Source organism: Apaloderma vittatum, unplaced genomic scaffold (assembly GCF_000703405.1).
Source record: "Apaloderma vittatum isolate BGI_N311 unplaced genomic scaffold, ASM70340v1 scaffold36253, whole genome shotgun sequence".
In the NCBI taxonomy this organism is placed as follows: domain Eukaryota; kingdom Metazoa; phylum Chordata; class Aves; order Trogoniformes; family Trogonidae; genus Apaloderma; species Apaloderma vittatum.
This window is the reverse complement of record NW_009709405.1, coordinates 1-12,610: the sequence shown is the minus strand read 5'-3', so window position 1 is coordinate 12,610 and position 12,610 is coordinate 1. Positions and strand designations below refer to the sequence as shown.

Sequence of the window (12,610 nt, the reverse complement as noted above, 5' to 3'; positions counted from 1 at the left end):
TTTAATCAAAAACTATTTAGTCATTTCCTCAGCTGAGTTTCTTTGATGAAAAATTGAATTATTCCTTAGACACCTTCCAGAAATAGAAAGATGCTACTCTCCACAGTGACGCACTTGCAGCATGAGAATAAACTCTCGTGATACATATACCTGTCATGGAAAATCCAATAAGCAGACAAAAGGATGAACTACCTTCTAAAATGCTTGTCCTCTCCTAGATTAATGACTCAATATTATTGCCTGTAAATGATAGAAAAGTTAGCAGAATTCGGACCTTGGGATCAATTTTTTCTCTTGGTAAAATCTGCAATTAAATAATTCATGTTTTTAGTTTAGTTTGATCTCTGATTAATATTGAAGGAAACAGAACTGGAGTTGACTTTCTTCCCACTCCTTCCCAAATTCCAGCTGTATTTGACAGCTCATTTTCTAGCATGTCATTTGCTTTAGTTCCAATTTAGCCTGTCTTCTAAACAAAAACTACTGTTTATAGCCCACTCCTCCGACTGCAGTCTGCAAAAAAGGGATTTAATCTTTCATTTTCAATGAAAAGCCATAAATTCTGTATGTATGACCTGGAAAGAAGAAACAGTAATAAAAAAATCAGGAACTAGACTGTGCTTTCTCAAAGCCAATGACTGAAACCATTTGAGGTCAACTCAGTTTGGGTCTGCTTGTCTTAGGGAGAAAAGGGGGTGCAAGTGTAGTAAGCAGTTAAAAGTCAGAAGGAGTTGGGCATCTAATCCCCTTCCTGTGCATCCCATCCTTGATCCCGAAAGACAGTTTGTTCATTTAACAAAGGATCTGTTGAGTTTTCGTCACAGTGCCTACTGAATGCCTTAGAGCAGTAAGACTGGTATTTGCAGAAACCTTAATCTATTTTTCGGCCTGGGAAGAGGGAGTTTAGGGTTTTGTTACTGAGTGGCAGTAGCTGTAAACTTGAGACTCTTAGGGAGATTAGCTCATGCCATAATTTAACTTTGGGCACAAAACCTCTGCACCAGATTGTCCACAATTCATTTAATGCTACTTATTCACCAGAAGTTAAACCTAGGGTGGGTGGAGATTTGTGCTGAAGACCAGAACCCTGGAATATAGGAATTGTATCTGGGCAAGGACGGGAGGATGGTAATTCTCTGGCCAGACTCATGTTTTCCAGGACTGCTATTGCCTCTGCATGCAGTGGCCATATGCTATCAGCACTGCTCTGCTCGGCAGGAGCTTCTGCAGCATTCTAACAGGGGACAGTTTCACACCACGTGTGCTGTTTCCACTCCGTGCGCTGCCTTCATTGGAGCCAGACACTGTCTGGCTGCATCTCTTTGAAGACAATGAAAGATGGGAAACAAGTGAGAAGTGACTTCTTCAACAGGTAAACACTTCAGCGACAGAGACAAGAACCAAGTCCCAACCCAAAATCTGAGAGAACAGCTCTGACAGTACTCTGAAATGAAGGTCTGATTTACACCTTTCTCTCTGCAGTTCCAATGACTTCATCACTGCGCTATCTAGACTTCACACACAACTTGGGAAGGAAGCAGCTAATACATTTCTGTTTCGAATGTCTTTTTAAAATTCGATGAAGCAACTTGGTGGTTTGTTCCTAGCTATCTCGTCACACTCGTAGCAAAGATCTTGCTTAAAACAAGACCCGTTTCACACTAGGTTTGTAGAAGACACTAACCTCTTCTGACCCTTCACGATAAGGGAGCTCTGGATGGAGGATAATTTTACTACAGTCGCTGTAAGTTTCTATGCTGTCAGTCACAGCAGTCCTGTCTATCATAGCTGCCAAGGTAGTACAGAAGCTCTCTAAAAAAGCTTGCCTCTTGCTCTCTGAGGTTTTTATATTACTAAGGTATAAAGTAAATCAACATTCATGTCCCGCCTCAAGAATGCTATTTGCTGACTGCCTGCAAATTGATGTGAGAGATTCTGTTTACGAGATGGGAGAACAAAATGAGGGCATCAGGGACTCTTTTCCTGCACCTGCACAGAGATCAGCACTAAACATCTGTGTCTGATCCATTTCTGTTTTCTGACCCTGCTCTGTTTCTGTCCATGGAGAACATATTAACGGTTGGCTGATCACTGAAAGGCAAAGTCCTGGCTTCAGCTCAGGGCCAGGCTGGCTCACACCACTCTGAAATGTATCAATACTGCTGCTGTAACTGGATAAGTCTCCCAGTATCTCCATCAGTGACAGTAAAACTAGGATTAAATGAGTAAATATATTACAAAGATGATAGCTGAGCTGTGTAATAATGACACGTCTGTCTCCAAGAGAGTGTAATAAGGACTAATTATGCTGGATTAAAATGGATCTTTACAGCTATGTTTTATGGCAAAGTTAGAGGGTTAGATAAGACATCAAAGGGCAATTAAATCCACCTTCCTCTCTAGCTCCAGGTCATGCTCAAGCACACCTAGTCTCCTCATGGCAGATATCTCCCTAACATTTCCATAAAAACTTTTTCAAATTATGGAATACTGTGTAATTTCCTTCAGAAAGCCATGCAACTGTTCCCTAAAGAACTGAGCTTGGAACAATTACCAATCACTACGACAGAAGGTGGTCTTGAGGAGTCTCACATTCCAGAAATGACTTTGCTGAAAACCTTTCCAAGAGGTTGAGACAGAGCCTCATTCTCTGCATTGAGTTACTGAGCTGCTCCACTAGCAAACACAGAAGGAGAAACCCTCTCATTGCCGTAGTGTTCCTTATTACATTAAGATTTATGCACCTGAGCTGTATTTTAATTGCAAAGTTTAAGGCTCTGGAGATACCAGAGGAATACAGAAGAAAATAATAATAAAGAACCCATCTCTTCAGGATTCTCTATTTCTTTTCTTTTTATTTAATGTTTTCATAAGTGTAAAGTCTTTATATAGAATCTCATTAGTAAGAAGCAGAAGAGGAAAAATAATGTAGACTCCAGAACAAATATAATGGGACTAAAAGTCAGCTGCACCATAATATAAATATCAGACTCCAGTTTCACTGATCATCTCTTAACATGCTTATGAGCCATGCCAACACTGCAACATGCAATCCAAATTAGATTAACGAGCTTTTCCAAAATAAATGATTCTGTGGGCTTTTCAAAGGCCACCTGGGCACCACTGAATGTGCTTTCATAGAGGAATCAGCTTTACTGTAAAGCCCTGGGCAGCAGTTTGATAATGGCTCTGTCACATATATTCACAACATTTTGCTGGAATTTATTGTGAGAGCTGTATCAATGTGACCTGTTACACTAGCACTCGTGAGTCAATATTAAAGAAATGTAACAATACTATAACAAAGAAAATCCTAGGGGATGTGGCAAACTGGATCTGTGATGTACTGTCAGATGTCCAAATCAAGAACAAAAAGTACTTGACTCTAGGTTTGTCTAAAAATAAGTTAAGGTGAACAAATATGATGCTGAAAATGTGGAAAGGTTTAACCTGTTGCAAGTCTAAATTAAATACTTATCTCTACTGCCAGCTTTATGAGTTTTAGCTGACAGCAATAAAATAAATCCTTGTTTACCATTCTGTTAATCATGTCTAATGTCTTATTTGAACCATGTTACATTTGATTAAATGTTTGCTGTTCCAATTTTGAGTGCTGATGTTAAATTAATGACTCACCTCAATAAAACATCAACCACTTGTAAGAGGAGTTCCTGTTTCCTGTTCTGGCTGGTTGACTTGTATACTCAGTGATGTAAAAATTACTTAGGTCAAAAGTGACAAGAAGGGGTTAACAATGCTATCCTGTCCAAAGATTTATGATTCCGCCAGCACAAATCAGCAAAACCTGCTGTACCAGATTTACCAATACCCAGACAGTCCCCGTAGCATCACGCTGTTTTGGGGAAAAGGGTGCCCCTGGATGTCTTGGAGCTGCTGTCAGCAGACATGTAAGAGCAGACTCAGGTCTGCTGTGAATAATTACTGATATTGGAAAGAATAAAACTAGCATTTAGTCCAGCTTGCCTGACCCAGTGAGAAGGGACAAGTATTTCGATATGGAACATAAAAGCAGAAGGGACCTACAGCATCAGACTACTTCCATCTGGAGTATCTCTTTCAAATCCAATTCCTTGACTTTATTTTCTTTTGCAATTGAAATATTACAGCAATTCTTTCATTTAAGCTGCTTCTTTTCATTCCAGTCCAGCTCCCACAATCAATGTATCCTGTTTATTAGAGCTCAGTGTGGGAATTATTCTGCAGAGCACTGCAAAGAGCCTCAGGTAGTACTGTGATAAGCCAGACCATCAGACAAAACAGAAACAAGCAGTTAGAAAAAAATGGCAATGCTGAAAGCAGCTTTCTATTCCCTTCCTTTGTGGGTATGTGAAAAAATGTATATATAATATCAGAGAATCATTTAGGTTGGAAAAGACCTTTGAGATCAGTAAGTCCAACTGTAAACCTAACACTGCCAAATATGAATGCAAGAGACATAGGCTCCCACTTCACACGTTCTAGCTCCTGGGTTCTCTGTTAGAGTTCACTTCACCTTTTTTTCTAAGCATGGCAGCTTGTCTTCAAAAATTTAGCTAAGAAAAACAGTAAAAATAAATAAATAAAAATACTGCTTCACTTACGTTCCAGTCTATAGTAACAAAGAATGGGTGACGTTTAATTTCCTCCACTCCATCAAATCCAGCACCTGGTAAGAGAAAGAATCAAAATGAAGTTATGCTTAGAACAGTGCTGCATGACATCTCTTCTCCAGCCTTCCCCTCTGTCCTCTCTTTTCTTCTAACAAAGTCAGCAACATCAGCTAAATGTATCTTCTCGTCAAGAAACCCTAAACAGGGCAACTGCCGTAACAGTATAAACTATCACAGATACAGACAAGAGCACTTCATTAATGAAAATCTAATGGCTAAGGGTTTTTTACTTTTCTCTAATTGAGGCTGGTGCCAAGGCCGAATAGCTGCTATCTTCAGGCTTCAGACGAGACGCAGCATTTCAGCTGCAGCAGAGCCCATCCACCAGTGAGGCCAGGAGAGGCTCCAAGACGCCCTGATACTATGGCAAAGCCACCACTGCTCCTGGCCACCAGCAACACTCTTCTATCCCCACTGGCTTTCAAACCTTGTCTAATTACCTGTTGTCCACAGGCAGGGAAAGCTGCACTACAAATAATTCTAGACTCAAAGCACAAAATGGCTCCAAATGATATTTTCACTTCTGTATTTGAATTTATTTGCTTCAGTGCCATTGCAAAAAACAACAGGTGCTCAGTAATAATTAAACAACTGTCAGAGTTTGTGCCATTTTTTGGGGTTGATTTGACTTTATTAATAGCACCTTTCATTTTCTAGTAAGAGAACTAACATCTGGAAGCAAAGGCTTTGCATTGCAATTTTGGAATCAGTTCCTGAAAGGTACTCAGCCCTTCTTTACAAGGATGCTGACATCCTTGATTCCCAAAAGGACTTAAGATTCATAAGCATCTTGCAAAAGGCACTCAGCACCTTAGAGCACTCAGCTTTTTATATGCACTATTTGTACTTTCTGAAGATCAATATTACAAGGAGCTTTAGAAAGGTCTAATCAGCTTGAGCTTTTGTAAAATGTGACATCTGCTCTCCTTGTGTACAAGACATTATCAATGTTTGCCAAAATGCAGTGATCAGGAACGGCTTCCTACAGCCTGCTTAACATTCACTGATGAATGGATATGAAAGGCAAACACTTTGTGAACATAACATGCAAGATTGTCTGTCAGGCCTGCGATATGAAAGGCAAACACTTTGTGAACATAACTTGCAAGATTGTCAGGCCTGTAGGATAATAATGCAAGAAAAATGTTCTTCCGATTACTTCCCCATCCTAGTAATCTTACAGCATAGACAAATGTGAAGCACTTGAGGATAAACAATCCTAGCCCACCATACAAAATTATGTGCTCAGAGGTGATCAGCTCCTCTCGGGAGTGAGGTCATTTGATTGTGATGGACAGTTCTATGGAAATACAACATGCAAACAAATCTCATAAAGAGAAAAGAGGAAAAAAGAGAGAACATCATTACATTGTCACTGTGTAAGTCTGTTGTACACTTCAGCATGAAACATAGTTGACAACCTCACATACAAAAAAGTATATTTATTAAAGGTAGGAAGAATCAAAGAAGGGCAACAAGGAATGGTATGAAATGATTGACTTCTCAACCTGGAAGCAGATGACTGAGGGGATATACGGTAGAGATCTATAAAGTCGTGATCATCTGGACTGAGGGGATAGGGATTAACTCTTCCACATCTTTTTCAGTACAAGAAGATAAGTCATAAAATGATGCTAGCAGAAAACAGATGCAGAACAACATGGAGATGTTTCCTCAGGCAAAAGATAGTTGTGCGACATGAAATTTGAAAAGATAACATGGATACAAAATATTTATATAGGTTCAGAGGGAGAACAGAAAAGTATGTCAGAAAGGTATCTTGAAGATTACTTCACTGACAAACCACAAGAGGTTCAGGAAACCACCTGCTTAAAGCAGGCGCAGACTGGGAGAGAATTTGGATGAAGTATCACATATGCTTAGCCTATTTTTACTCTTCCCTCAAGAGTGGTTTATACCCCCTGAGTACTGAAGAAGAAAATACTAAGACTTAGATAGTAATAAGATTTGTTCTATGTCTTCCTCAGAATGTTTTTTCAATGCACAGTCTAAAGATATACTAGATACCCATGGCAGATTCATTCTGATTTTAGCAATGCCAACAGAAACATGAAACCAACAGAGTTACTCTAAACAGAATTACATTAGGCAACTCTCCAGACAAGAAATTTCTGTAAAATATGTGTTGTATTCAGTGGTGGTGACTGAAAAATTTGTAATGTGCAGTAGCTTTTCCTTACATAAGGATGAAACCTAAGAGCCAAACTGGTTTCAAAGGACTGGGATAAATGTTATAGAAATTGTAAGCTACTAGTAACATTATCTAGACTGAGGATTCTCTACTCTGGCCCTTCCCCACTGTCTCCCTTTTCCCTCTTGTGTAGGCTTATGGACACATCATTGTGTGAAGGGAATTAATTACCTTTTTCAGATGACTCATTTGAAAGCCAAACTTTTTGCTATTGTTGCTATTTTTTTCACAGAAACACAGAAATCAGAACCAATTAAAAAGCCCACCCATACCTACTCCTGTCAGTGGAGGACTGCAGTACGCAGTAAGGAATGCAGAGCAGCTGACACAGGCATTTGTTTGAAAATTTAGCATTTCCCACTTGCCACCACCTCAGAGGTCTGGCACAGAGAGAACAGTTTTTAGGATCACCAAGGCTTGACTCTGTCTCTGTTTAGTTCAATGTATTAAAGAGATTTAGGACAGTAATAGCCTAATTTTGCAAAGAGTGAAGGACTTTCCAGCAGCTGGTTTTACACCACAGAGAAGGTTCAGCACTTCCTGCAGTTTCTATTCCGTGATCTTGCCTGCCATGAGAACTGCTGGCAGAGCCCATGGCTTGCTTTCAGGCTGTTTGCTGTGGCTGCAGGCAGCAGCAGGTGGCCTTGGTCTTCTTCTCAACTGGGGACACCTCGGGGAGCCCAGAGGAGCAACCCTGATCTCAGTGCAGAAGCCCATGGGAGATGTCAGGCACCAGTGCTTAAAATGGAATCTCTTTGGATTTTCTCAGCATGTTTCAGCCATTCATCTACCACCTGCAACTCCATAGTGGTACTGGAAAGAGATGTGCTTTCATGGAGAAAAGGGAAGTACAGGAATAGCTGGAAAGTGTTGTTTCATGAGCATAAACATTCCTTGACAGAGAGACAGGTGAAGTGCTGAAGTGCAGCACACAATGGCACACCACATGACCACAAACCTTTCATCTTTCTCTAAATTTGTTTGGGGTTTTTGGATGTGTGTTTTAAACTGCTTGAACTTCAATTTAGTAATCAAACCTATCTGTAAAGAGTAATCAAATCCACTGCCTGCAAATATTCCTCCATGTCATCCAGTCCCATGAGGGTCTGAGAAGATAAATAATGCTTTCAGATTTAATTGCCAGTTTAAACACATTATAGAGTGCAAGGATTTATATAAAAGTAGCCTCATGTTAATAAGCAAGAACTTGCTTTATGCCTGTAATAAAAGTGTCTGCAAGAAGTAGCATTAGAATGTTTTATTTGTAATTTGTAATCCTTATGAACAATGTGAGACCTTAAATATATTAAGGAGAAAAAGGGAGACCTGTGAAGTTTGAAAGTTGACTATGATGAGGAGTTTCGAGATTTTTAGTTTTAAATAATAAAACTTTAGTGTCTCCACAGGTTCAAAATCTTTTTAGTGGGTTAGATTTTCTGAAATGCATTCCTAATGTTTACAAGAAAGATGTACAGTCACCTGGATAAAGGTGAAATTTGTCATTTTATAAAACCGAAAAAAAAAGTTTTCTATGTACCAAAGTAGAACATATCTTCTCTGAGAACACAGAATTAAGGAAATAATAACTATTCCTTTGGCCTTTATTCCAAACCTACTGGTGTATGCTTTTATTTTATATTTTCTCAGCCAAGCTTCTCAATTATAAGAACTCTGAAACCTCTAGACTGCTCAGCAGTGTAGGGAGCACCTGAAATGCTCTTTACATTAATTTACGTACCTGAGTAGATCGAGGCTTCAGAGCAAGTAAGAATCAGGCCTCTGCCCGAATTCCTGGCAATGTAATGAACTAACATCATCATTGTACGATTTCCTTTTTGAGGTGCTTACTCTTTGTTTGCTTGGGTATTCCAGTTAGTTTCTTTTAAGAATTTGAAATTATACTCAACTGTAATCTAAAATGTCTTGTATTTAATCAAGGCAATACAACCTAAGAAGTCCTACGAAGACTATTCCTACAGCCGCATGTATGTGCTCAGAAAAGGACAGAGCCCATAACAAGGGATGCCAAATGAAGGAAGACTTTCCATTCATTAAAAATTTGTTTTAAAGCATTAATGCAGGCACCAGATTTAAAAATAGAATCAGGTAAACTGTATTTCTAAACTCCTTCTGTGCCTTTTCTGAGTATGTCCCTTCAACTCTAATATTTTTTCCATTAATAATACAAAGCTTCAGAACAAAGTTTCAATGGAAAATTTTAGAATACATCATCAATTTTTACTTCTGTTTGTTAAGATATCAAAATCAAATGGCAAAAAGCAAGATGGTAGTCAGAATAAAATGATTTTTGAAGCTCAACATCTTTCATCTCACCAAGATTAAAACCACTTTGGAACTAAGTACGAACACATTCCATATTTGCAAACTTCTGAAACAATGGCTGAAAACAAGTATTTGATCCATAATATGGTTCATTTATTTTAGCACGCTTCATTATTTTTCCAAAGATTTTTCAAAACAGGATGTCTAAGCCTACTTTTCTTTCAGAACTTCAGACTATTATTTGTTTCCCAGAAAAACCTAAAATCCACAAAGTTGAAGCAAGTCCTTTTAACCACTGACTTCTGTTCAGTATTTAGGCCAACCATTGATGTATTCCTTCTTTCACTACCAACAATCATAGGCAAGTCTGTTTTCATCATCTTTCATGCTGATTCTCAGTCAGTTAAAACAGAGAGAGCCTTCAGAAGCTTTCCACTGCTATCCCTGAAATTTTAACACTTTTTTTTTTTCCATGACTCTTTAAGATTTTATTTCCTTGGATGCCTGTGTTATAGGTAATAGGTTCCTTTCTCTCAGCCTTCCCAATATTTTGAGAGACCTCAGGTTTAAAACATCGACCCATCGCAATTCTGCACTACTAAAAGGGAGATGATACGGGGGATAGAGCAGTTGTGGCTAAAACTAGGTAACTTTCCTTATTTTAGTGAGTGGATTTTTATTTAAAGATCGGTATCCAGAAAGTCCCACTGACTGCACTGGAGCCGCATTTTGGATGGAGAGCAGCTTGTGGGAAGCCACAAAATAAGCAGAGCAGAACAAAACCAAGAGAGAGAGACAGGGAGGAAACAGCAGAAAGGAGGAGAAGAGTGGAGTGGGGAAAAGTTTATATTTGCTGCAGCATCTTATTTGGCTGAACGTAGATTAAACCTAGAAATCCCAAGACTCTAATTTTCTCTCATGTCAAGCAAATTGCTTGAGAGCAGTTGAAACATGCTGAGAAAATGTTTTTTTTTTTTTCCACTATCATCTCTATACCATAGCAGACTAAAGAGTTATCATTTAGGACAAGAGGTAAAACCTATGGCAGGGCATTCCCTCCACAGGCCAGGTGGGCATCCCCCTGAGAGGAGATGGGGCTCCCCATCCCTGCCCAGGTTGGGTTGTCCCTTGGTTCCTGTGTGGAGCAAGGGCACTCGGCTCCTGCTCTCCCCAGTGGTCACAGTGAGCTACAGCTGCTCGGTACCACCTTAGTCTGCAGGAGCCAGGCTCTCTCCGAAAACTGCTGAGCCACTGTGTCTGACCTCTGCATGAGGCAGAGGCTCCGGCTAAGCTGCTGCAGCCAGGCAGAAAACATCCATTCACCTAAAACGCGACAGCCTGATGGTGCTCAGTATAAAGCAGAGGGCTAGAGTAGCCCACACGCTGCCTCACCTGAGGCAAGGGACAGAGCTACTGGAGCATTGAAAGGTCAAGCAGAAGCTCAAGGGCACAGAGCCATCGCTCAGGCAGATGGTGATGGAAGTGAGCTGTCAAGCGTTTCGTGCTCTGCTGCCTGCCTGGCCAATAATGCTGTGACTGCACTGCAGAGGACCAAAAGCACTCTGCAGCTGACCTTCAGCAGCACCACCTCCAGTATTTAAGACATGAGTGTGAATACTGCAAGAAGGAAAGGGAAACCTCTCTCGTACCTTTTGCTCTTTCCACGTCTCCGAATAGGCCTTTTCCTAGTTTAGCTTTTTGATTCCAGCTTAACCTCTACAGTCCAAGTAATCTTGCAAGTGCAAAGCTGGCAAGAGAGAGCAGCAAATTGCTTTTCACAGGTTTTAGTGTTTAACCGGTCTATGCCTTTCTCTAGAAGGCAAGTAATTTATTAGCTTCCCAAACTCCCATGGATGACAATGACAGTCAAACACACGTGTGTGGCATGTATGATCCATCAGCTCTCTTCTTGTGATACATTTTTCAGAATTGAGAGATTAAATTCCTGCTCCTATGATCACAAAAACAACAGAAGTACAAAGGAAATGCTTATCTCTTCTTTTAGAAGTGAATTCTTCCCTTGCTCACCCAAAATGCAGAATATGGGAGCTGTGGGGAAAAATGAAACCTCCCGAATTTTTCTCACTAAATATGGTTTTTAAATGAAAACTGTTACAGTGCTATTATCTTCATATCATTCATGTGATATGACTGCTCTTGGTTTTCTACATAAAAATCTAAGACCAAATTATCACGCACCAGGCAAAATCCATAACCTCACCAAATGAATTTTTAATACAATTCCCACACAAAGGTGCAGATGGCATAAGATACATAATCCAATATATCCATACTAGTTTATCACAAGTTAAAGAGGATTACTACTAAGGGGTGAAAACGCATTCATAAGAAAGGAGATAATACATCTAGGGTAATAAAGAAGAAAGTCTATTATGAAAATGCTCCTAGCGAACAGAACGAGACAGCAGCAAAATGTATTTGAGAACGGAAGAGACAAATTCTATTCCCTTTTGCTCCTCATCTTAGATTTGCAGCTAACGATACAGAATTTAAAAGATAACTGTTTCTCAGTTCCCTACATTATCATGTGCAGCAGTTATCTTCGACCCTTCATAAATGCTGGCAGTTTCCCTCTTCACCAGAAAAATAAAATACAAGCTAACATCAAGGTCTAGATTTCAAAGGTTTGCCTGTGCTCTTTGCAAATTTCTCTAATATCGCTCAAGGTCCACTATGCTCTGGGAAGGAATGCAAAGTGCTGCAGAATGAAAAGGTGAACTGTGAGGGAAGACAGTTACCACGGACATGTATCATGGAGAGAAACGATCAACACCTGACAAGGCAGAGCACGTATCACAAATGTCCCGATCAAATGTGCGCACGTACCTAATCTGTTGGAGGGGTTCCTTTTGAAGAGAGCTCGCAGCAGGCTCTGGGCTTCGACACTCAAGAACTGCGGCATTCCCAGCTTGGCTCTGAAAGAACACAACGCTTGAAAAGGAAATAGATTTTTAAGACATTTTCTCCATCCCACTGTGGTTTAAAAAGTGGAACTGTAGTAGTCAGGATGGGCTGACACATGAATTTGGTGACCAAAGGCTACCTCAGCATAACGCAAATAGGAGTGAGGATCTGATCGTGCTCTGTCGAAGTTAAAGAAGGTTTTATCCTTGGCTTCACTAGAAGCGCAGTAGATCTAATAAATCTCATGATGCCTTTTGCAACTTAAATAGGCCATTTTCGTACATAATTTTTTTTCACTTTTTTTAGCCTGCTGGAATACATTTGGGAATCCAGAGGAATTTAAACAAACAAACAAAGGTTCTTGAAAATAATTACACTAAACCACATATCGATTAAAGAGAATAAAACTTTTCCCTTGGTTATTTGCTGCCACAGATAGAAATTGTAATACTGAACAAAGATAAGCTTTGAATAGTTATTTCTGCACTTAATAACAAATAATAAATAATAAATAATAAAT

At 39.7% G+C, this 12,610-nt stretch overlaps 1 protein-coding gene across 1 annotated transcript in view; it reads right to left on the bottom strand.

Annotated features, from left to right (window-relative positions):
• Positions 1 to 12,101, bottom strand: part of LOC104272029 (ribosomal protein S6 kinase alpha-2) — a gene marked incomplete at its 5' end in the record, with an annotated part of 49,474 nt that extends 37,373 nt beyond the window's left edge. The window contains 2 exons of the mRNA XM_009866905.1: positions 4,602 to 4,666; positions 12,013 to 12,101. Coding sequence (XP_009865207.1) covers positions 4,602 to 4,666; positions 12,013 to 12,101 — 154 coding nt within the window. The remainder of the gene's footprint in view (positions 1 to 4,601; positions 4,667 to 12,012) is intronic.
• Between the last annotated feature and the right edge of the window lie 509 nt (positions 12,102 to 12,610).